At 35.3% G+C, this 25,080-nt stretch overlaps 4 protein-coding genes across 5 annotated transcripts; 1 reads left to right on the top strand and 3 right to left on the bottom strand.

Moving 5' to 3' along the window:
- On the top strand, window positions 1–3,452 carry LOC114734010 (RNA-binding protein 1). Of its 2 annotated transcripts, XM_028921489.1 has the most exons (7): window positions 2–215; window positions 741–862; window positions 942–1,233; window positions 1,506–1,567; window positions 2,083–2,164; window positions 2,633–2,719; window positions 3,174–3,452. In XM_028921489.1, exons 1-7 carry the CDS (start codon window positions 170–172, stop codon window positions 3,179–3,181), a joined length of 699 nt encoding a protein of 232 aa, XP_028777322.1. In that variant the 5' UTR covers window positions 2–169; the 3' UTR covers window positions 3,182–3,452. The 2 variants fall into 2 exon arrangements, with proteins under 2 accessions (XP_028777323.1, XP_028777322.1); XM_028921490.1 differs by lacking the exon at window positions 2,633–2,719 and having other exon boundaries at window positions 1–215.
- A 1,600-nt stretch (window positions 3,453–5,052) lies between these two features.
- Window positions 5,053–9,765, bottom strand: LOC114733988 (protein ALP1-like). Its single transcript, XM_028921463.1, has 3 exons — window positions 9,643–9,765; window positions 6,534–6,884; window positions 5,053–6,438 (listed from the first exon to the last, which is right to left on the bottom strand). The coding sequence occupies exons 1-3, from the start codon at window positions 9,763–9,765 to the stop codon at window positions 5,284–5,286; spliced, it is 1,629 nt and encodes a 542-aa protein (XP_028777296.1). The 3' UTR covers window positions 5,053–5,283.
- Window positions 9,766–15,056: 5,291 nt separating this feature from the next.
- LOC114733999 (peptidyl-prolyl cis-trans isomerase CYP57-like) lies at window positions 15,057–19,410 on the bottom strand. The gene is made up of 10 exons (XM_028921477.1): window positions 19,058–19,410; window positions 18,452–18,630; window positions 18,269–18,367; window positions 18,065–18,168; window positions 17,822–17,963; window positions 17,368–17,611; window positions 16,909–16,948; window positions 16,591–16,786; window positions 15,877–16,023; window positions 15,057–15,541 (listed from the first exon to the last, which is right to left on the bottom strand). Exons 1-10 carry the CDS (start codon window positions 19,275–19,277, stop codon window positions 15,401–15,403), a joined length of 1,512 nt encoding a protein of 503 aa, XP_028777310.1. The 5' UTR covers window positions 19,278–19,410; the 3' UTR covers window positions 15,057–15,400.
- A 725-nt stretch (window positions 19,411–20,135) lies between these two features.
- Window positions 20,136–24,535, bottom strand: LOC114733997 (conserved oligomeric Golgi complex subunit 8-like). Its single transcript, XM_028921473.1, is given in 13 exon segments — window positions 20,136–20,611; window positions 20,698–20,744; window positions 20,747–20,881; window positions 21,267–21,405; window positions 21,588–21,642; window positions 21,725–21,792; window positions 21,996–22,292; window positions 22,429–22,503; window positions 22,610–22,703; window positions 22,811–22,888; window positions 23,046–23,194; window positions 23,939–24,091; window positions 24,220–24,535. Coding segments are annotated over 13 exon segments (1,728 nt in total). The 5' UTR covers window positions 24,343–24,535; the 3' UTR covers window positions 20,136–20,296.
- Window positions 24,536–25,080: the final 545 nt, after the last annotated feature.

Here is a 25,080-nt window from a genome sequence, read left to right as displayed (position 1 = left end):
AAGCACAACGAACGGGGTTTCATAGTTTCCTCCGGTGGAGCCGCTAGAAGCTCCCGAGTTCAGAGCGCGGGGCAGTGAAGAAATCGGGAAGGAGGAACATCAAAACCGATTAGGGAATATAGGCTGATAGAGCGAGGGAAGGAGAGGGAAGCACAAGAAGATATCATCTATGGCCGATCCCTACTACAGCAGATACGGCACTCCCTCAGACCCTGGTATTGACATTAATAATTCTCTAATTCATATACGGTGTTGTTGATATCAATAGGAATAGGTGGCATAAGAAAATAAAATCTTCGAGTTCTTAATCGGTGTCAGTTGGGGAGGGAAACTAGAAATCATGCAAGCCTGATATTTAGCGCGCCTTCCACGGTCACATGGCTAGCGGTGTTTATTAATCGTTCCGACCTGTAGTTCTGAATTGACCAGAATCTATATTTTTCTCTACCAATTACAACCTCTTTTGTTCCTCTAAACAATGCTATTTCCAGCGCGTACTACCGGGCTTTTCTAATTGAAATTTAACAGGCCTGGTCAGCATGATTCTGGAAGCGCCCCTTTTGTTAGCAATTCCTGTACCTGAGTATTACTTTTTTTCCCCGGCTAGTAATTTTTAATCGTGTGTACGAGAAATATTTGATGTTCCTCGTTCGTAGAAGGCCGGTCATTTTGTACCGTATTTTATTGCTGGTCACAAAAGTAATGTTTTGACTTTTCTCTGGTTTCATTGGCTGTGTCAGCAAGCATTCCAAGGAGTAGCTTTGCTGGTTATATGCCATCTGAAGCACCATCACTGGCTTCTCCCCCTACATCAAGCTTGACAGATTTTCGTGGCATTGGATCAGATTACCTGCATGAAGATGTAAAACATTAAGATTATTTAGTATCTAGTTCATGTGATTTTAACTTGGGTTAAAACTTTTCTCTTGGACTACCTGCAGACAAAGTTGTTTCACACTGGGTCATATGCTATTGATGGTGTGGGATCTAGACATCATTCTGAGCTTACTGCAACAGGAGATCACACAAAAGGCTATGCATCTCATGAATATACTGATCTAATGAGGAAAAAACGAGATCTCTCACAAGGGATCAGCCCTGGAGATCCTGATATAACTAATGGAAGATCAGCATTAAAAAATACATACAATGCTCTCCCAAATTCAGTAAGGGATTCAAACATTTTGTTTGTTGGTGGACTTCCGAGTGACTGTACTAGAAGAGAAGTTGGCCGTATCCTTTGCTGCATATATACATGTGCATCTCCTCTGTATTCCTGTTACATGCTTCCTTGGAGCATTAGAGTAGATAGAAATGCTTACAAATTGGATTCTTGTTGGATCTATAATATTTTTCTCGCCTTGATTTTTAAGCCATGGTGTAACAGAAACATTTCATAGACAAATGATGTGCCATTTCTAAGTTATGGAAATGAAAGTGGTAGTTACCTAAATTTTACTAATTTTCTTTCACTGTTCTTCATTAGCCTTGACTCTTATTTACAGATCTTTTCCGCCCCTTTATTGGCTATAAGGATATCAGAGTTATTCACAAGGAACCCAGACGGGTAAGTGTACTGATTAAGATTGTTCTGTTGAATAAGAGGCTCAAATAATTATCTGAGATTGAATTGTATATTCTTTGTGGCTTTTCATCAATCATTGGCCTGCAGCTATTTATGGTTGACTTGGAGATATGATAATGTTGCAGATCATGACTCATGTGCCTTGGGCTATATGTGGGAAATGTGGTCAAAATAATTTGAATTTGCAACATCATATTTTCTAAAAGAATACCTTTAACGTAATGGGACACGACAGTTTCCATTACAAAATAATTATTTCTCTTCTCTATCTTTCTGTTCAGTGCATGTTATTCTAGCCCAAGTCAAACGAGTTACACATTATAATTTCATTGATTATTATGTGCTTCGAGCTATAGACTATTTGGCTCCACCCTGTTTCTTGGAATAACTATAGGTTTTAATTATATTATAATATAATGTGATGTTAATCCATAATATCTCTCTTTACCTGATTTATTAATATTAAGTAGTTATTAAGATGATCAACCATACTGCAGAGTGGAGACAAGGCTTCAGTTTTGTGCTTTGTAGAGTTCGTTGACTCTAAATGTGCTCTCACTGCTATGGAAGCTCTGCAAGGTAAGTTCTCTGTGTGTTATAATTGTAATTTGGGATCTGTCTTTAGGGAGTTAAATATTGTTTGTGTTATGGTTATTTCTCTGACATTGTTTGAAAGAGAATCTGAGAATGAAAATTCTCTTGATGTCTGTGAATCCATTGGCAGCACCATTGTTTTTCCTCCTCTCTCTATGTTTTAAATGGGTCTTTCATACCTGGTATGATTTTTTAGTTCCGGGCCAACAGAACCCCACACCCTTCACCCCCTCCTTCACCCCCCAACAAAAGAAGGAAAAATGCATTTTATACATATATATTGATTTATGCTCATTCAAGTATAATTGCTGATATTTATACAAGTGACCACTACACTAACAACTGATGCTTAAACTATAATATTGTCATGTGATGTCTAAATTCAAAGATGCTGAATCATGCAAGGTTTGTGCGACAAATAAGTCATTTGCTTAAATGTGATATTTTATGCAGGCTACAAGTTTGATGATAAAAAACCTGAGTCACGGGCCTTAAAATTGCAATTTGCTCACTTTCCTTTCCGCCCACCACCTGATCAAGGCAAGCAGCTCATCATTATGCCAGGCTGATTGGAATGGTTATTATGGGTCAAAAAATGTTTGATATTGTCAAGAGGAATTATATTAGTTTGAGAAATTTGCTCTTAGATTCCAGAATTAGATCACTTGCTTGGGTGATAAAAACAGAGTTACATGGATGATAGGCATAGCATCCGTTTATAGGCTCAATCTCTTGATGATCAGTTGGCATTATCATGTAAGTTTTAGTCCATATAATCCAGGATGGACATTTACCATGTTCACAATTTTAAGAGTTGCACCTTTGAAGTCAGATCTAATTTTTTCCCCAGATCACTTCATGCAGTATCGTCTTCAGAACATGTTAATCTAATTTTACAATGCGCTCTCATCTCACCCCCAATCCTCACTTCCAGGCCTGGGGGTAATTTGAATAGTAAATGGCAGATTAAAAGGGTTTGTTTCTATGTATGCAGATAATTAGCCCCAAACAACTTGCTAATCCGCAGTATTCTAGCTTTATTGTTGGGCAATGGATTTGCTGATGCACAGATAAGATGATTGGTGACCAGGCTGGAATTCCTCAGCACCTGTAGGGACTTGCCACTTGACGTGCCTAGTTGTAATCCCCCTAGAAGACTGATGTATCTATCATAATCTGACGGCATCTTTTTTGTGCTCTAAAGTTCTTCTGGCACTTTCTTAATGATGTTGGGGAGCATGGCTAAAACGGCCGTGTCAATTTCTGTCCTTCCCTAATCGCTATCTGATACTTTGTTAGAGAAGTCGGCTTTGGGGAGGGAAAAAAAAGCCTTGGTTCACAAATCCGAATTTGCATATTTGGAAAGTGGAACGGTCTAGTAACGATATAGCGATGTGATATGAAAAGAGAGAATTTTGTGAAAGAAAAAAAAAATGTCGATGTTTTATAAATGAAGAATAATACAGAAGTCAGATGTTCCTGAATAATGATAATAACTTATTTAAGAGTATGTTCTAAAATTTCTGTAAGCTACTCAGGGTATGTAAAATTATTAGAAATCTGATTTCTTAAATATTATTATTTTTAACCTTGAACGAACATTCTAAATTTTTTTAAAAGTATTTGAAAATTAATAAATTTTTCGTAAAATAAAAAATATAGCCTCAAATGAGTTCGTTGTTTAACATGGCAGTTTATCGCCATAATAATAACGACGACATGGTAATGAGGAGATACTGATAATAATAAGGAAAATAATACTACCCCCATTTCTGTTTATAAGGAATAATTGCTAAAATTATGCAATTTAAAATGTTAATTAGATTTAGTTAAAAGTAATAAATGTGTCAAATATATATATATCTTTTTCCAATTATACTCTGTCAAAAAAAAAATTATATCTTTATTTAAAGAGAGTATATAAAAGATAATAAGTGATAATTTATTGCAAAGAGTTTAATTAGGGTAAAAATGGAAAGACAAATTTAAATTTTCGGACAAAAAATTAATTTTTATATTTAGAAAAGAAACGGAGGGGCTAATAATAATAAGAGCATAACATGTGATGTTATAAAGTTGGGTCAGACCGTATGTATGCAAATCTATTTTAACTGCATTTATTTTTATACCACCTCAGTACCTTCTTGTCTTAATATAAAATCTCATTTAACTTTTATTTTGGTACTAAATATAAGACTTCAACTTACTTTGTCTCTCATATATGTACATTTTTTTTTCCCAAAGTAGTCTTTCTAATAATATTAATTTTAACCAATACATTTGATTAATAATGATATTTTATGAAAGATAACACCCATTTATTATAAATAACTAACTTAACTTATTTTTTTAATTTTCTCAAATTAGTCAACTAATTTTTATATTTAGAACCGGAGATAGTAATAAGAATTTGAATTCAAGATCTTATTTGAGGGGATAAGCTCTGCATCACTTGAACTTCCCATCATTAATATAATAACTCTCTAGTCTCTACATTTAAACATTTGTTTTTTTTTTAAAGTCAATTAGTATAATTTATTGATAAAGAATGGTTATATACCTGGCAGAAAATTTAAAATTTTTAATTGCTGCCGCGTCGTGTTTCATCAGAATGCGCAAGTGTTTCTCTCACTTTCTGGTACGTACAAACAGATACAACCTGTAAAACGAGACCAAATCAATGAAGTGGCATAAGGCTGAATAAAAACCTCTGTATTCTCAGGCCAATATAAACAGAAGAAGCATGTCCTTCTTTTTAATTCCTCCCCGTGTACGCAGAAGAATGTCTGTTGTTATCTTTGTTTGTAAGATTTCACCAAACTGCGAAAGAATCTATGGAAAGCAAAGGAATGCTAACAAGGGAATATTCTATATAATTGAGCACATATCGTCATTCTTATCTGTCAGTATAAGTATAGAAGTACAGGATTCTAGTCTGCGAATTTTACACATAACTTTGCACTCCATTAAGACTATAATCATACAGTAGGTAAAGGGGCGAATGAGTCTTTCACAAAGCCCCTTCTAATCAAGATAAATGACTTTGACCAAACAAAAAAATAATGGTAAATGACTTCAATACCAATCTATAGAAAAAAACGAGACTAGAGAAAAGAAGTGCCAGCAAGGCCATGGTGTAAAAGATTGTGAGCAATTAGGTCCCTAGCCTTCATAGACTTTACTGATCTCAAAGCAACATCTGGCACAATCTCATCATCAACAAGTTCAACCATAAGCTCTGGATCCATTTCTTCATTCTTAAATTCACATATATTATGCAGAACACAGCAGGCAGCAAGGATAAGAGGCAAATCTTGTAGTTTCACTTCTGTCCTTCTTTGCAGGCAACCCCACCTTCTTTTCAATCTGGCAAAAGCATCTTTTGAAACTTTTCGAATCTCTTCAATCTTCTCGTTAAAAGCATGCTGTGTCCAAGTCAGGTTCTGCTGACTATAAGGCACTAGAACCCAATCCATTAGAGGATACCCTGAACTCCCAACAATCCACATACCATTCAGAAGTCCTCCATTAGCCTTTTCATAAAGTGCAGATTTCTGTAACACCTCATCATCAGACATAGAACCAGGCCAACCAATAGAAACATCTGTAAACACACCTCTTGGGTCAACGACACCCTGAACTGTAACTGAATACGAAGTTTTCTGATTCCTCTCTGTGTGATTCTTATTATAATAAGCTGTAACATTAACCTTGGGAGCTGCTATTGGGATATGTGAGGTAAACATGGACCCCACCACATTGGGTATTCCTGAGATGGATTCAAATTCAGCTTTGAAGTTCCTTGTTGTAACTTCATCAGGCCATTGCAAGTACTTACGCATCAGTACAGACCTTATGGCCGTACAAACCTCAAGAATCAACTTGTGGCAAGTTGATATGCCCAAACCAAATTTCTGTGATACAAGACGAAGAGGATCGCCCGTGGCTAACCTCCATATACAAACAGCCACTCTTTGCCTCACAGGAATTGCATTTCTGAGAGTTGTGTCTCCTTTCGCGATCGCGGGATTGAGCTCCTCGCAGATCATATCGAAAGTAGCTTTTCCCATTCTAAACGCTTTCTTGAACTCTTGTTCAGGAAAATCCTGGTGGTTACATTGTTGCCACCAAGCCCCTGAACGATCTTTCACCCACAGCCTACGTTGATGGCGAGGCCCACTATCTGCGGCTCCGGATTTGAGCTCTGATACATCAAAACTGCCCGTCGGGATTTCTTTCTCTTGCGAGTTCGCTTTGTTCTTTCAAATTCATCGTGAAGACAGGAGTTACATTCTAGCATGGATTCAGCGTTCCTCTTGAGGCTCGGTTTCTGATCATCCTCGGTGGAGGAGACCTTGTCGAGGTTATCGTCATCATCATGCTTCTCATCATGATCGTCCGGCAACATCAGCAAAGTAAGAATACCCTTCAATTCGTTCTCCTGAGTTCCTTCCCTTGGAATCGAAGGCTCGTCATCGGCGTCGTGACGATGTTGAATTTCCCGGCACCGTTTTCCGGAGGTGTCGGCATTCATTTGATGGAAAGAAGGGCGAAGCAAGGTATGAATGTAAGAGATGTATTGTGGGTCGGCAAAAGTTTGGAGCTTCATACACAGAAAGACAGGGAGAGACGGAAAACGAAGATGCAAGTTGGAACGCAGCTCACTCAAAACACAAGGTCGTCTTCGCTTGGCGTTCAGTTTCACCTTCCAAGCCCATGATTATATGGTGTGAAACCATAGTGTGAACGCCTATTCTAAATTCAACAAACGACGAATCCGTTAGTTTTCAATATACTCCTCCGGTCTTTAATAAAGAACTCAATTATTGAGTTAGTTTTGGTTTTAAACATAAGACCTATTTTTTATATTTTTTAATTTTTTTAAATTACTCCTATAGATACTCTTTCAATCATAATCAAGTAGAAAAGGAAGAGGGGTATTAAGAAAGATGATTATGGTATTTTAGGAAAAACGTGTCACATTTCTTATAAAACTAATTTACCTAACTTCTTAATCTAATCAAACTATTTAAAAGTCTTATATTAAGGATCAAGGAGTATATTATAATAAATATAATTTTGGAAAAATGACAAATAAATAAGTTGAAAAATATGATATTTCAAATCAGATATCTAAGAGTTAAAAATAAAATAAAAAGAAGTGGTGCTTAATCTACTATATGGTTAAATAACTAAAATGTCTTTATATTAAAAAAGTTTATTAATAAGTTTTAAACTGATAATGACAAATGTTGAATAACAAATAATAAAAAATGTATTGGCATTGACAACTTATTTATTAATAATAATAAGTGTTGAATAGCCGATGATAAGAAATGTACTGACAATAACAAGTTAAATAGCTTTTTATCTTTCAAATATGATAAAAAAATATTTTAGTCATTTAACTATATTTACAAAACACCAGATTAGGTATTACTTCCTTCTCTGTCATTTTCAATTGTTAAGTACCTAAATTGAAAAAAGCATACAAAACAAATATATTAAAAAAATTATTTAAATCTGTGTGAAAATATTTTTAAAAGCGTTTTTTTGGTTTTCAAACAGCCCTAAATGTGTGTACCTGGGAAAAAAGGGTAGCTGGCTTCTACAGAGTTTGAAGTGAGCCAGGCTGCGTTATTTGTGGTTTCATATTTATAGGGAAAATTGTAAATAAAGACCGTGGAATATATAAAATCGCAATTTGGGTCCTTGAATTTGTATAATTGCTGTCAGAGACCCGGTCCCAAATAAGAATTATGAAATGTTGATTAAAAGTCAAAAACGCCCTTCTGCTTTTTTTGCAGTCCCTTGTCTACATGCCCTTACTTTATCTTTCTTCACTTTCCAAGTCGTCTCCCTCTTTCTTCATTCTCCGACTTGTCTCCCTCTTCTTGATGATGAACTATACAAATCTCTTGAAGAAATTGAGGCTAACACCATTAGAAATCTCCTTCTTGATGAAGATGGTCCATCTTTTGGTGTTTTTGATGACTCGAGTTTCAATAATTTACCAAAACTGGTGATAACCTGGAAGATTTTGATCTGTTTGGCAGTAGTGGAGGTATGGAGCTGGAAGGCGATGAACATCTAACTATAGGAAAAGGGGCCAATGGTCCAGATAAAGATCCTAGTTGCTTCGGACGTTTTAAACGGAAACTTTCTTTTGTTGAACATTCTTCTAGAACAATTTTTGTTAGAAACATTAACAGCAATGTTGAAGATTCTGAGCTAAAGACTCTCTTTGAGGTGCTTCTTTATTGTTTTACGTTGATAGATGCTATGCTAGAATTCTTAGAAAGCATTTTAGACTTTGAATCTTATAAAAAGTCAATGCAATTTCTTGTTTGTTTTGACAATAATATGATGATGTCTGAACCAAGTTTGATAAGTTGTTGAAAAGAACAAATTGACAAATTCTGATACCCACTTCACGACAAGTTCAGTAATGCGAATAACAAGTTTAGGAAAGCAAATAACAACTTCTGATAAGCAATTCATAGAAATTCGAGTTACTGTGTTAAGATGACAGCATTTTCAGATTTCTTTAGCAGATGACAAGTTCTGATACACAATTCATGACAAGTTCAGTAAGGTGAATGACAAGTTTAGTAAGGCGAATGACAACTTCTGATAAGCAATTCATAGAAATTTGAGTTTCTGTGTTAAAATGACAGGTTCTCATTAGGTTTTCATACTTTTTCTGTTAAAATGATTGGATTTTCACATTGATTTATCAAATGACAGGTTCACAATAGAAAATGACAAGTTTCCATAAGATTTTCATACATTTTCATACTGTTTTTGGCTAGAATTGCAATTTGCATATTTTTGACAGCAACAACTTCTGATAAATATGAAATGACAAGTTTATAATGAAAAATGACAAGTTAAGTATGGCAAATGACAAGTTCCCATAATGTTTTCATACATTTTCATACTTTTTCTGTTGGAATTATAATTTGCACATTTCTAACAGCACCTACTTTTGATAAACACGAAATAACAAGTTCATAATGGAAAATGACAAGTTAAGTATGGCAAATGACAAGTTTTCATAATGTTTTCATACTTTTTCTGCTATGATCACAATTTGCACATTGCTGATAGCAACCACTTTTGATAAACAGTAAATGACAAGTCTACAATAGCGAATGACAAGTTAAGTATGTAAAATGACAAATTCCCATAACGTTTCCATACAATTGTAAATTTTTCTGTTAAATAACAATGTGCAGATTTCTGATAACAAACACTTCTGATAAACAGTAAATTACAAGCCCATAATAACGAATGATAAGTTAAGTATGTAAAATGACAAGTTCCCATCACGTTTTCATACAATTATAAATTTTTTTGCTAAAATAACAATATGTAGATTTCTGACAGTAACCACTTCTGATTAACATCTTTTATCATCAATTTCACTTCTCATTTCCTCCTAATGTATAAAATTATAGCACCAGAACTCTCATAAGCCCCTCAAGAAGCATGCTCATATCAACACCAGCGGCAAATGCACTATGATGATCATATCCACTCACAAGTGCATCATCAACCATGAAATCCCAAATGTAAATTGTCATATCATATGAACAAGAAACTATCAAATTCTACATATAAGGTGAGAACTTTATTCATTTAGCACTGTATTTAAGGCTCGTTTGTTTCTCACATCCCACACCTTGATCGATTTATCCACCGAAATACAGTCATCATACTTGATTTCCACAATTTAGAGCTTTTTTGCAATTATCAGAAGTTGGTGCTGTCAGAAATGTGCAAATTGTAATTCCAGCAGAAAAAGTATGAAAATGTATGAAAATTATGGGAACTTGTCATTTGTCATACTTAACTTGTCATTTTTCATTGTGAACTTGTCATTTCGTATTTATCAGAAGTGGTTGCTGTCAGAAATGTACAAACTGTATTTCTAGGAAAAAAAAAGTATGAAAATCTTGTAGAAACTTGTCATTTTCTATTATGAACTTGTCATTTTCATAAATCAATGTGGAAATTCAGTCATTTTAACAGAAAAAGTATGAAAACCTAATGGGAACCTGTCATTTTAACAGAGAAATTCAAATTTCTATGAATTGCTTATCAGAAGTTGTCATTCACCTTACTAAACTTGTCATTCACCTTACTGAACTTGTCATGAATTGTGTATCAGAACTTGTCATCTGCTAAAGAAATCTGAAAATGCTGTCATTTTAACACAGAAACTCGAATTTCTATGAATTGCTTATCAGAAGTTGTTATTTTTCTTCCTAAACTTGTTATTCGTATTACTAAACTTGTCGTGAATTGGGTATCAGAACTTGTCAACTTGTTATTTTTAACAACTTATCAAACTTGTTATTTTCAATTATGAACAGAAACTGAAAATTAAAATAGAAATGAAGAATAAAAATCCATATTTGTTGGGCATTGTCTGAGCACCAAGCAATCATCGCACACTTGCCGTCGTCGCTGCAACCATCTTCGACTTCAACGCAGAACTCGGTGACAAACTGGAACCCAATTCCCTGTCGAAGCTAGGCTTCAACAATATCCAGCGAGAGTCTTGTTGAGCTTAATTATTGTTTCCCTTGGCATCCTTCTTCTAAGTCCTGTTATTCACTTGCTTTGGGAGAAGGAACAAAGAAGATGACAGAGGGAAAAGAGAGAATGAGAGAAGTTGGGGGAGATGGGGTTAAGGACAAGGAAGTGGGACTGGAGAAGAAGGAGAAGGAAGGGGAATGAGCTGAGGGGGAGGAAAAAGAAGCACGGAGAGAAGGATAGAGGGGAAGAAAAGGAAAGAGAAGGAGAGGATAAGATGAAAAAAAGACAAGGAGAAGCAGAAGGGCGTTTTTGACTTTTAATCAACATTTCATAATTCTTATTTGGGACCGGGTCTCTGACAGCAATTATACAAATTCAAGGACCCAAATTGCGATTTTATATATTCCACGGTCTTTATTTGCAATTTTCCCTATTTTATATATTCATATATTAATTAGTGACTATAAATGGTGATTTTGATTATTTAAAATATTTTAATCTTTATCTCTTTTTTTTTTGACGAAAAAAATCAAAATAACTCTCCCTCTCATGCCCACACACGCACCTATTTTATTTATCAACGATAGAAAAGTGTGTGAATTTGTGTGTATAAGGGGCTTTATTGACAATTTGCATTAGAATGTTGACAAAACTGTTGAGCAATCTTTTGGAAATTGGAAGTGTAAAAAAATTATAGATGTAAAAGCTTTGTAAAAGTTCAACCACCTATGAGTGTTAATTACTTTTCTTTTTTTTTGGCCAAAAATGAGTGTTAATTACTAATTCGGCTCTCTTTGTTCCTTCTCCTTTGGAAGTATTCTTATTACATATTTCTCCCTCTCTCTGTTTTTTTTTTTAATATAATATATTACTTCTTCATGATAATATTTTACCTGTAATTGTGTTTTCCTGTCCATAGTATCTTTTTCTCTCTTTTTAGAGTTAAGGTGTATATTTATTTTAAATTTTTTTGCTTAAAATTATAGTTAATATCAATGATCATTATCATTATTTTAACTATTAATATTGATTTTTTTAATGGGATAAGGTAATAGTATTATAATTTTAAACTTTTGAGGCAACTTTACACACACAAAAATTGGGGTGCCCAATATTTTTAAGTGAAAAATTTCAGAACAAATTTATACTTTAATCTTTATTTATTTTTTAATCATTCGTCTAATCATCTTATTTGCATAAATAAATTAGTTAAACGAAAATATGAGAACATGAAAATTATTTTACCGTTTAAGATCACTACGTCGGGGATGATTTTGTTGTGACAGTAAAATGGATAATTTTTTATATAATTATCTTATTGGGTTCGATTTGAGCAGTAGGCATTCAAATTTAATATACTCCTCCAATTTTATTTATAGCGCAGAAAGAGAGCAATTTCTGGGTTATATTTATACGGCAAACTTTATATAAATATTTAATTTTATTTTTATTTAATATTCTGTTAATTTTAAATAAAAATTAATAAAACTTAATTTTTTTTTTTATGATAACGTAACACATGATGAAAATGAGTTGTAAATGAGAGATGTCTAATAACCAAATCTCATATTTAATAAGATAGGATGAATAGTTATGTGAGTGTGAACACAGGCACGTAGGGGTGATTATTAATTATTTATTTGATTTGACCTGACGTCTTGACAGCTTAATTTATGCAGTCAAGTTCCGAGAAAGTGACGACTTTGATTAGTATATAATCAATAAAATAAACGCATACACGTATAATATTCGTGGAGGAATTTGGGATATTTGATTAAGCCATCTATCTGTCAATTATCACATTTAATACTAATAGTATCATTAGATCATATTATCTCTTATTTTTAATATAAGCCATAATTAATTAATTTTAAAAAATTAAAAAAATTAGTTAAATTAGTTATTTATAATAAATAAATATTTTTTTAAAAATATCTTTATTAATTATGTGAGTTTGAATTACAAATTGATAGTAAGTCCGTAACATATGTAATCGCTACAGAGATTATTAGAGAGCAAAATAAATAAATATTGGAGACAAATAAATTAGAATTTTATATTTAAAATCAAATTAAAAGTAAACTAATTTTTATATTAGGGATACAAAATACTAATAATCAATTGAGTATTATCAGCCTGACTCAGATAACGTGATTTTTCACATTACAGATCCCACCTCTCAGCATCGTGTAAGGATAACTGATTTCCTTCCTTTCGAAACAGTGATAGAGGAAGGGGATTAGGAGTCTTAATCGTAATCACCCAAATTTTTATCTATTTAAATTTTTTTTAATAATTTTCTGTTATATTCCCTCCTCCATTTAAAAAAGGACAAAATCTAAAAATATTACTCATTATTATATTTAGTAACAGAAGAGTCCTGATTAAGGATATTTTGAAAAAAAATTATTAATTGCACCTTAAAAATTTAAAAATATCTTACATTTTAAAACATATTAATCTTTTACAGAAACTTCTCCTGCTAAAGCTCGTGATTGAGAATTTGGAATGAGTTCTTTAGGTATTCCAACTCCCAAACAGCGTGCAAGAATTTCTCCCCTTCCTTTATCTCCTTTTCTCTTATATTCTGCCGTTGCCTATCTCTTTTATTTGGAACCTTGCAAAAGACAAGGTTTTTATCATGTGTGCGAATAATAAAGCTTGTATCATTATATTCTACTTCCCTGGCAAATAAACACGCGGATGGAAAAACAAAAAATCAAGAAAAATTCTGGTTGTAAAGATTCCATACATTTTATTTCGCTCAAAAATATTTTTTAAAAATACTTTTACGTAAGTCGAGACAAAATTCTTCTTATATATTTACTTTATATATCAGAAAATTACTTTTAAAATCATGATTTGGTTTTCATCCAAACACCTCTTAACGTCAAGATTCATTGATTGACGTTTAAAAAATATGATCAAATTTAAAATTTTTTATGTTTCTGTTATTAGGACCTTTTGAATGAAAATATGGTAAAAAATGACCATCCAAATAATAATACTGCGATATTTGTAAAAATATCCTTAAAAAAAATCAACAAAAAGTTCCTCTTTAATTTTTTTGTTAGTTAGAACCACTTGAGTCCAGGTGTTAATACTTTTAATGTATGAAATTTTGCAGAGCACCGATAGTTTTTCTGTATAAAACCATATTAGGTGTTTTTAGCCAATAAAATTTTTAAACACATTTTTTTTACCAATTTTGTTTTAGAAAAAAGATGGTGAGGGACAAACATTTTGGGGGAGAGGGAGGGTGAGTGTGAATGCGGGTTGCAGTGAGAAAGGGAAGAGTCTGACTCATGTGATCGTTGGAGATGACTCAGTTGCCCACGACAAACAAATCAACAGCGCTCCCCCACCCTACCTGCCTAATTCTGGCGGCGCCTTGTGGAGGTTTCTCTTCCATTTTTTTTTGGCTCAGACAATAGGATCTCCTTTATTCTTTTGTTCTGTTCACTCCCACTTTGCGCAAAACACTTGGAAAAATTATGACTAATAACCAAACTCATAAATCTTTTATTCTTTTTAAGAATCACTATTGATAAAATAGTCACTGTCTCACTCATAAATTTGTGTTGTTTGAGTAATAGATAGCGTCAAATATGTTGCCAGTTGTAAATTTACTTTATATGAATGAATGACAAATACTAAAAATTTTAACCGATAAATTTATATTAATAGGTATTACTTGTACAAGATGTTTCAACTTTTGTCTTCTGGTCTGGTCTGAATGGACCTTAAAATTCTTTTCATGCTTTTCCGTGGAAAAAAACTGCCCCGGCATAGAAGGAATAGATTTGCTTTTTGATGGCAGCGTCAGTGTGAACGAAAGAATGCGAGATGTACGACAAAGACACGTGAATTCATGCTACCGTTGAGTAAGAGAAAATGGAGAATTATAATTACCAATAAGTCTGAGTCACAAGGAAACAGTTATTATTTCTTACTTTAAAAATTAAGACTATTTAATGTTTCTTACTTAAAACTTCACAGCAATAACAGTAACAGTAACAGGGAAGCATAAAGTGACGTTTGCCCAATAAAGAAGTTGATATCAGCCCACCAGTTTAATATGTTCAATCAATGTTGGAAAGTTAGCTTTCCTACAAAGTGCCAAACCAGCGTAGTGCAGACATATAATCCAGACTCCATATAAATGATGCTTCTCAAAACATCATGTAAGGGCTCTTGGCCATCTGCTAATACGAGAAACCCACCGCTTTACCTTTTGCCTCACAAGAAGTAATATATTTTAAAACATAAAAGCTACCCTACTAAAATAGACCTCATAAGACCAGGAGAGGGAGCGTCAAGCGAAAACGGCAAATAACTCACGTCAGTTTAGTTGTTGGGGGCATTCCATCGTGATTAACAACTGCAAGTTGTAGCAGATCTTACCCAATACCCACCACAGCACATAGGCCATTCGGCATAAATGCTAAAAAAATGCAACCGTTAGTCTTATAAGCAGTTATTACAGACATTTAATAAGATGCTGTACACATTGGCTTTTCTAAGTCCACACCTCGCACTAACCCCGATGGCTCCTTCGCCTTTCTCAACTATTGTGCGAAGACTGCTACCTCTTGACCCAATCTCCCAGAACTTATAGAAGACGCATCCAACGCTGCTGGGATATGATATGATACAGCCATGTGGGTGGGTACAAGATCAAGTAAGGGATTTTCCAGCCCACTCTCGCTCTCGCTTCTTTTGTTTAGCTTGCATCCTATTGAACTTCTCTTTACCCTTCTCCAAAAGGGGGTCAACCACAACATAGTCGTTGGGGTCATCGTTGCGTGACATCCGATCCTGCACATTCATATACAAATTACACCCAAAACTCAAGGCACTAGGAAAAGGTCAATGCCATACGCGAATTCCAGCCAGGAAATAATTTTAGTTTTCTAACTTGTGCACTTCAGCTATTTTTTTGACCCAGGAAAAATATGTTTTATCTTTTCTTTCAATGCCAACCATCCGCTGCATGGCACGAAGTGATAACATAGCCTTTTCATTCTATTTTAATATGGTGGCTGGAAAGACATGTGAAGTGCAGGACGGAAAATATGCTGAATTTATATGTACTGGGATAAAACCAGTCTATTTGAACAGACTGAAAAAAAAAATGCCTGCCAAATACTCACCTTGCCAGACTCAGGCGCAAATTTTAAGCCACCTCCTTTCCAGTCCGACACATCCTCTTCATTTACAACTACTGGACCATCGGTTGAGGCTGAGGGTGTGGTCTTTTCCGATAGAGCCGTCTTAAATTTCTCTAGTTTTGCTAGAACCTGGTGATAATCCAACCCAAAAGAAGAGAGGGACAGAATAAGGCCATTATCAACAAAGAGTGATCGAAAGAATCTCACAGATGATTGCAAGAGAAGCTGGATAGTACAATCTGAAAGTCTTAAGCTTTGCCTCACAACAACTTTTTCACCACACAATACTTGTTCCCTTCCGAACATTATTTCGACACCCCAACACCCCCGCCCAAAAATACAGAAAAAAAAGGAAAAAAAAGAAGAAGAAAAAAAGACGAAAAATGCAAACAAACAGAAAAATATACAGTGATACAAGCTGTAAGCAATATGCCCTCTCCCAGAAAGTGGCCAAAGTTGCGAGGAAGTGACCTGACATCTAACTCTCAACCTAATTGGTAAATAGTGTGCATCTAAAATTCCAGCCAATTATTCTCAGAGTCGCACCATGTTTCAATCTGCATTGGTCAATCAATTCCTATCCACTATATTTCTTGGCAGCATATAAATATGAGTGTTTAGCACACAAGCCAGAAGATGGAACACAGATAATAAGGAAAAGGAAGATAAATAGTAGAAATCAAAGTCATAGCATACCTCATCTTCACGTCCTTGAACTCTGCGTTTCTTCTGCTTCCGCAACTGTCTATTTTTCTCAGATTCATTGAACAGCTGCAAATCTACATCTGCATTTGCCATTCGTTCAGCTCTTGCTTCAGATCCTATTCCCTTTTTCTTCATGGACAATTTTTCCACCCTAGGTTGATCATCATCAACACTTACAGCATTGGACCTGTCAAGTGTGGATCATAATTAGGTCATATGCTTTAGTTTGAAAGCTGATGATAAAACATTTAGATAATCACAAAAGTCCCAAAACAAGTCATGAATGCCGATGATGATCAACATCCTTACCTGATCGCTGATGAATTGGGGTTCTTTGGACTTGAGCTTCCTGTTTGATAACACAATAAGGTGGTGAGCCTTAACAATTAAACAATCATTCTGAATAAGGAACAGATTTCATCAAGCTGTTCAAGTAATCAGAAGTTCAGTTTTGGACAAATTCAAGGCCACAGTGTTGACAAATACACACATCTTATGGCAGCACTGGAGGATTTAGGTATATCGTGACCTTGACCAGTCATCCACCCAAGAATCTCGAGAGTTTATGATACCCTTAATTTTCCTTTTTATTTGGCAGAATCTCCTAGAGAATTTAAAAGGTCACTAGCTAGTCGGAGGACTACTCCAAGAGCATCATGTCAATAATATGAACAAAGTTAAAGCTTCCATGGGCAGAACCAGAATTGCTCCTTAAATCAGAGTTTGAAAATTTTACCAGCTGAACTACAAGGAAGATGATTGAAATACCGTTTTGCAACTTTGGCTTGGGTGGTAAATCCCCTAACTCTTGGCGCTTTTTAAGTATTTGACTCCGCATTCTGGCATCAAAGTCCGCCTCATCATCATCATCATCATCATCATCATCATCATCATCATCATCAATGTCATCAAGGTTGGCTTCTGATTTTTTCTGAGACTCTTCTTTCTTTGAGCTCAATGCATCCCTTACAGATAACTGCAAATCTCTCATCGACTTGCCACCTGATGAGCCCTGAAAAAAAGCATCGATGTCATATAATGCAAGATAACTTATAAGTGGGCATATGATGTATCATTTACAGCCATAGATTATCAGTAAACTGTGATTGTTTGGGATAGTATGAAAATGACTACTGCTTCCAAGAATTACTCGATCAATACATGTATTGTTCCAAGAAAGAGCTCTCTTGAAGAACCAGGATGATGGGAATGGCCTTGTTACCAGTTCATTATTAGGAATTGGTTCCTTCAGAAGACGAGGATCATTCAATACATCATGACTGCTCTTAATCTTTTGTTTTACAGATGCCAGCTCCTTTTCCTCTTCTTCAGCTTCTTCTCCAAATGAAAGTAAGTTCAGTTTTCTACATTATAAAAAAAGCAATAAAATACTGAGGGAAATTCACTAACATAAATCATCATTTTAAGTTCTCACAAGATACAATTTTTTAGGCAAAAAAATTACTTTACAGCTTTTTTCTTTGAATCTTTACTTTCCATATCAGTACTAGCTTGGATCTGAGGCTGAATTGTTCTTGGAACAATATCATCGAATGGGTTCCATAATACCTATAATGAAGCGTTTCAAGCAGAAACTTGGTTGTTAGCTTATTCCTGGACGTAAGTTTTATGATTCTCGCTTGAAGATCAAATATAAATCTCAACCTACCTCAACTGATAATATTTTCGGGGGATCCAGAGGGCGATCATTCTTATCAGTTTCAAGTTCGCCCAATCTCAAAAGATTGTATAATGTATCTCCCGTCACCTAAATAAAAGTGCTGAATTCAGTGGATCCACAAAATTAACACGAGTAGTAAAAAAGGTTTTGCAACAATATTCCATCAATTACCTTTCCAAAAATTGTATGCTTCCGATCAAGCCAATCGCAACGATCCAGAGTTATGAAAAACTGACTCCCATTGGAGTGTGGTGACCCCGCATTTGCCATCGCAACCAATCCTCTATGTTTAAATCTTAGACGTGAATGAAATTCATCAGAGAAGACACCCCCATAAATACTCTCACCCCCTGCAATATTTTGGATAAGTTACAAAGTAACCGGTAATCAGAAAACCGTGAACTTAAAGCTAAGGCCAATTTCACCAACCATCGTTTAGAAGCGGACATCATTTTTTTAGGGGTGAGTGTGGTTTCGAATTCCAACCACAAACCGTTAAATGAGCTGACCATTCGGTGAATGACTGAATGCCTTATGTCACTATATTTGAGTTGTCATTGTGCGGGGATGAAAAACAGAGGGAATTTTGCAAATTTTCAGCTATACTTCCATTATATTTTCAACCGAAATCCCGAGCTAGCCAATCTCATTTTGAAGACGATATTTGAGAACCAACCAAAAAAAAAAATTCGGGCAACAGTGTAGATGCACGGTCATCAACAACCGGGTAAAGATTCATAAGTAGTTATAGTCGGTTTGATTGAGAAAGGAAAGAACCTGTGCCGCTGCCAGTGGGATCGCCACCTTGTATAAGGAAGTCCTTGATGATACGATGAAAGCTGGTGTTAACGTAATAACCATCAAGGCAGAGCTGCACGAAGTTCCTGACAGCCTTGGGTGCTTCCTTGGGCCATAGCTCAATGTCGAGCGGACCATGGGTTGTGTTCAGCACCACCTTCCCTTTCGTCGGCGGTTCTAACACGTATACCGTCGACATCTTTTTCTACTTGCGAATGCTTCACTCCACCAGAATCGACTCGGACCAGCAACTTCGACAAAGAGGATTTTCGGATTTTACAAAAATGACTACTCACGTCACAAGGACAGACCCGGAACCTGATCTAAGTAATCTCAGGTCATAGGGTTTCCGGTTTTTTTTTTTTTTTTTTAACCCCACCAGACGGATGCCCCTAGAAAGAGTTGCAGACAAGGGACGACAATTCGACAAATGGATGGAAATTATAATTAATTTTATAATAATATAAACTATTTAATTTTTTTTAATTTGTCTGGTGACAAGTGTTTTACTAAACGGAACAAATTATACTTTGGCCAAAAAAAAAAAACGGAACAAATTATATGAATGTCCATATCCCCTCAAATAACTTCTACTATCCTATCACTATCCTACTAGTACTTTAGTAATCCATCTCCCTACTCGTTCATAATTTTTATATTTTATAATTATCCATGCCATTTAACATGGATGAACAGTTTTTGATATGTAAAGTTAGTAATGAGTTGCTTGAGAATATACTTATCTCCATTCTCTCTTCTCTATACTTCTGTACTATTTTCTTACTTGGTTTTCATAACAGAAATAACACTGCTGCTGACAATTCTTAGCAAAACCCTGAATTCTAGCATCTATTGCCACATTTGTCTGGTCTAGGCCCATATATCCGTAGGCCCAACATTTACGAGTTTCACGGGACAACCAAGCAAGACCCACGAACGGGTTCACGACCAGTAGAACTCTCAACAGAGCGTCCATCATCAGGCAAATTACCAGAGACCCAAAACACTGTTTCCTTTGGGAAAAAAATAAAAAGAATGTGCCTCAGTTGTCGTCCTCTTTCTTCCAACACAATCCTTTGTATATAAACTATTCGTATGAGATTATTCAACAAAGTAGTTACAGACCCAATTTAAACGAGTATTGGGATAAAACAAAGAAATAACCCAATAGTTTAGCCGGGGAAAAAATACACCTAGAACTACTAAAATTTTGGCAATTCATGTCGTCTTTTCAATATTAGTGTCTCTAATATCTGCCTGCAGAGCAGAGATTTTGTTCTCCTCATCAGCATTGGCGCCTTCACCTTCAGTTTGTTCAGCTTCGGGTGCTTCTCCATTTTCCACCGCTCGCAGGTTCCCATTCTCAGTTGCGATCTTCAGTTCCCCATTATTCACTGGTTTTGGGAGTTCCCTTGCGGAAGAGGTAGCTAATAGGCGGCTAATTCCGTCATAAACGTTCTTTGCGTCCATGATAAGAGCAGCTCCACCAGGATAACAACGCCCAAAACAAGTAGCACAATGTGGAAAAGCAACCTACAAAATGAGTTTCAAGGAATTCTAGAGTGAGTCCTTTATTGAGACTAATTGCAATAAACAACAAAAATTACAAAAACTAATACCTCTACAAATGCCCGACAGAGTGAGAGGAAAAGTCCTGACTCATTTCTCTGAGTACCCGAGTGGCATTGTATCTCAGCAAAGAGTCTGAAACAACTTGTAGTCCCTTAATCACCTCTTGGGCAAGGACATGATTCAAACTTAGAGGGGCACAGGGACGCAGTTCATTCATTGCCGCAGATACACCTGCAGACACCAGAGATACCAGTACAATCAGTTCGGAATAGACAAGTAGGAGAAAACTAGAGAAAACTATGAAACATATAATAAAACCTTTCTGGCATCATGACAAACACCATCTATAGATGTTCCATCTAAGAGGGTTCCCGTAGGCTACAAAAGACGCTGGCAATGAAAACTTTCTCTTGATTCCTATCTTGAATCTAGTCTTTTTATCTATTCCTCTGAAATAAATCTAATGTTATCAGTAGCACATTAGTGCCCCATTTATCAAAAAAGAGAGAACATGGCCTCCCCAACTAATTAATCAGAACCACAGCATTGTTATCTTGATTTGATTAAGACTACAGAAACCCATCCTTTTAAACGAAACAAAGAAGAAAGCATTTACCATTAATAAAAACAGCAAGAGGTGGGTGTTCCATCAAATAAGAGGGTGGAGTGACGTCCTCCTGAGTTTCTTCACCAACAGTATTTGCGGGAAAGCCAACTGCTGGCAGGGGAACCCATCGATGTGAATCCAAGACCAGCTAAGAGCATGAAGTTAGATGGTTAATTATCATACGAATGTAAGCTACTTGTTAGTTGCAAAGGAGAAGAAAGACATAAGAACCCCAGGGCTGACTAGATTGGGCAACTCACACGGATTCATGCATCAAAACAGATTCAGGAAACCAACATTGAAATATTGTAACTCCACAAGTTCATTTACCTGAAAATTCTCAACTGCTGTATGCATATTTTTTGAGAATAAGTTAAGAACTGCCCTGCAATGCAACCGACCTACATGTCAATAAAGAATTACAAATGATATAACATGAAAAGGTTACAAAAGGTAATATGTTTTACTCTTCAAAAAGTGATGGAAGTAAGCCCCGAAAATCCAGTCCAACCCAACCAAGTCCCATAGCACAGTACTGAAAAGAAATTGAATAAGGTGAACATAAGTTGGCGTCACAGTGTTAAGAGTGTGTGTGTGTATGTGGATGTCATTTTCCAAAATACTAATATGGGTAAGCAAACTTTCTGAATGATTAAGGGGAAAAATAAATAAAGAGGTTCCTCGCTTTTCAAAGCCACTTTATTAGCACAAAGGATGAGTGTGATGGAATACGCTCACCATGCATTGATCCAAAATATTTGATAGTGATCCACCTTCAGTTATCTTAGGAAGCATAACTTTCAGAGTATGGAGGTGCGATGTAATTTGGTGCATTGCCCAACTAAACAAAAGCCCACCATCATAATTTTCCTCACTTCCTGATGTGTCATCAGCAAATATTGCTCGATATTGATTGACAACATCAAATAGATGCATTCGGTGACAGTTAATCATCCCTTTCAAGTATTCATATGGATTTGTCTGATCCAGATCCTCAAGTATAGCTGTAAGCCATGCCTCTCGGCATCTCAAGAACTGAAAACAAATAATTACCTAGTTATAAACAAGCAGGTAAAATAAAAGAATGTACCTAGTAAATCTGAAAACCTCCAGATAAAATACAAGCAATAAAGCTTGAATAAAGTGTGCAAAAAATTTAGTTAAACATCACCTGCAATCGCATTTCATACTCACTAAATACTCCTATCCGACGCAAATATCCAATAATGCGGAGACATTCAGGTAACTGTATTAAAGAAAATACACTAATCAGACATTAACATTTCTAAGCATTTTCAGGAGATCAACTAAGCATGACTTGTTGATAAATTTAAGATAGAAAATACAAGAACCTGAATATTAGATCGAAGTTTTTGAAGAAGTTGTGAAAGAAGAGATTGGGTGATCTGCCTAACTTCTGCAGCCAATGCTTGAATAACAGGCAGCCTGCGCAAGGGGGGAAGCAAAAAGTAAGCAGAAAATTCTACAGATTTCCCCCCAAGGAAACAGCAAAGCTACATGGTAAAATTGCGAGAGATGAATCATAAACTTACTTTGGATGCATCGTTGAGAGTTTACAAACAAATGCTTCCAAATCTAAAGCTTCATCATAATTCCCATTCCTTACACATCTGCAGGCACAAAAAATTATATGACTTTTCAAAAAGGTATTAATGTGTTTATCCTATAGCAAGTCAAGCAAGACCATGTGGGCATTCAAAATACTACAAATGTATTTTTAAATTAAAAAAAAAAACAGAAGAAGAAAAGAGAAAGAAAAACCCTTACGTGTCCATCAATTGAGGAATTTCCAGCAAATCAAGCAAAGTGCTTTGATTGGCTAGCATTGTTTGATTCATCTTCCTCTTCTCCAAAATTTGCTCTGCAGATTCTATGAACTCAGTGCATCCAGATGTCAGTTTTGGAACCTCATTAATCTGTGAGAAAGGAAAAGATACCAGGATGACCCACAATTTTTTTGAAAGAAAAACATCCAAGATGATTAACATGAGGTACTATATTTTTGCATATATTAATATGATCTTACTGGTCTCAAACTTTGAGGTATATATGTAATCAGTTAGAATCAAATAATCCATAAGCATGCTCAACTAAAGAAAGTTACACCTCAAATATTCAGGCATTTGCAACATTAGCACATATGTATCTATATACTTTCTTCTATTTAAATAGTCAGAAACCTGAACAGCCACCCATGCATGACTTCTATTAAATGCTTTTGTGATCTTAACCATGACGTCATTGCCTCTAAGTGCACCTTCATAGATTTGCATGCCTATGTACATATGTAAAACTCCAAGGACAATAATATTAGACAACTTTTTGAACAAATAGCTTCAGAAGAACCATGATGAAGATAGGAATAGTGAACAAATTATCTCAGAATTATGGCACGTAAAAGTAAATCACAGAATAATCTCTGCCCAAATTACTATCAGTTAAATGCAACCAAAGCTCGATAACTAGCATGGAACCATACGTGATTATTATGACGTTTGCTCCCCTAATAACCATTAAGTAAACCTACTACTCCCCCTCATCACTGTTTATGTTTGTTAAACATTAAGGTGTAGCATTTTAAAAGCAAAAGGTCACCATACATATAGAGCACACATAATACATAAAGCAGATTAACAACGATAGAAATTTGAAATAAATACCAGAGTTTCAAGATGCTTGTCGATAGAAGAGACTTCGTCACGAATAGCAAGCAAGGCGTCGGCAGCAGATATGAACGCTCGGTAATTACCCACCGCCACCTCTTGCATTTGCCTCCGAATCCGCTCCGCATCAACCCGAAGCAGCTCTGGTTCCTAAAATTAAGTTTATTACCGACGGAGACGGGGAATATCAAAGCAAGGTCGCCGGTATGCAAAATACAATTTGTTGATGAGACTAAATAATTCAAACAATAAAATTGAAGGAGAAGAGGATGAGGGACCTTATGAAGACGATCCAGGGTGAACGAGAGGAGCTCAGAGACATAGGGCTGCTGGGAGTCAGAGGCGAGAGGAAGAAGGCTAGGGACCGGTGACGTCCCCTCCGCTGCACCTTCAGACTCCATTGTCGGAGCTCCGAACTGGTTGATATGCGAATTGGCTGTTCAGTTGCAGTGTGAATAAGTGAAGGAAACACAGATCTGTTGCGCAAGACCACAACAAATGTAGCTGTGGATGAGAAATTAACAACTGCCGAGCTTCGTCTTCTTCATTAGGCTTTGGAGTAGCAGTGCTTCGACTTCTCCGCATCGGATCTGGATCCACTCAGAATTTCTAGTTCGGGGGACTCAAGTCTGGTTTTGCCATGCCAGGTGATAAAATGGAAACTTCCCATCCCATCCCATTTTTCTTAAGAAAACTTGTAATAAGGTCCATAAATATAAAAAAATCTCTTAAATTAATCTCAAGTTTTGAGCTACTTCATTGTAAAAGATTTCATTTTTTTAATTATTAAATTATTTTTATTTTTTAAGTATGCATTAATAACTAAAAGAACAATTGTTAACACCTATCATGGCGGGTATTAACAATATATTTTCTCAACACATCACAAAAATATAATGTATAAGTTGTCAATATCTGCTGCAATAATTATTAATTATTACTATCTTAAGTTATTAAAAACTATTTTTTCAGTTGTTAATGCATACTTAAAAAAAGATATAAATAATTTGATAATTAAACAAATAAAATCTCTTACAATGAAGTCTCTTAATATTTCAGATTAATTTAATAATTTTAAGAGATATTTTTGTATTTAACAACTATCACAGTAGGTATTAACAATATATTTTCTCAGCACA

The sequence above is a fragment of the Neltuma alba genome, unplaced genomic scaffold (genome assembly GCF_004799145.2).
Source record: "Neltuma alba isolate B1F8T4 unplaced genomic scaffold, ASM479914v2 tig00013062_pilon, whole genome shotgun sequence".
NCBI classification, from domain to species: Eukaryota; Viridiplantae; Streptophyta; class Magnoliopsida; order Fabales; family Fabaceae; genus Neltuma; species Neltuma alba.
The sequence above is the reverse complement of the archived record's forward strand: the minus strand, read 5'-3'. Positions and strand labels throughout refer to the sequence as shown.

Excerpts from the sequence above, each read along its gene's own strand:
- LOC114733988 (XM_028921463.1), bottom strand. The coding sequence starts at position 9,765 with ATGACAATTTACATTTGGGATTTCATGGTTGATGATGCACTTGTGAGT. Across the intron at positions 6,885-9,642 it reads AGGGGCTTATGAGAGTTCTG|GTGAAACTGAACGCCAAGCG; the intron begins GTGCTATAATTT and ends TGGGCTTGGAAG. Across the intron at positions 6,439-6,533 it reads ATGACGATAACCTCGACAAG|AACAAAGCGAACTCGCAAGA; the intron begins GTCTCCTCCACC and ends TGAATTTGAAAG.
- LOC114733999 (XM_028921477.1), bottom strand. The coding sequence starts at position 19,277 with ATGTCGACGGTATACGTGTTAGAACCGCCGACGAAAGGGAAGGTGGTG. Across the intron at positions 18,631-19,057 it reads TCCCACTGGCAGCGGCACAG|GGGGTGAGAGTATTTATGGG; the intron begins GTTCTTTCCTTT and ends AAAATATTGCAG. Across the intron at positions 16,949-17,367 it reads CAAGCCAAAGTTGCAAAACG|GAAGCTCAAGTCCAAAGAAC; the intron begins GTATTTCAATCA and ends GTTATCAAACAG.
- LOC114734010 (XM_028921489.1), top strand. The coding sequence starts at position 170 with ATGGCCGATCCCTACTACAGCAGATACGGCACTCCCTCAGACCCTG. Across the intron at positions 1,568-2,082 it reads TTCACAAGGAACCCAGACGG|AGTGGAGACAAGGCTTCAGT; the intron begins GTAAGTGTACTG and ends ACCATACTGCAG. Across the intron at positions 2,165-2,632 it reads TGCTATGGAAGCTCTGCAAG|GCTACAAGTTTGATGATAAA; the intron begins GTAAGTTCTCTG and ends TATTTTATGCAG.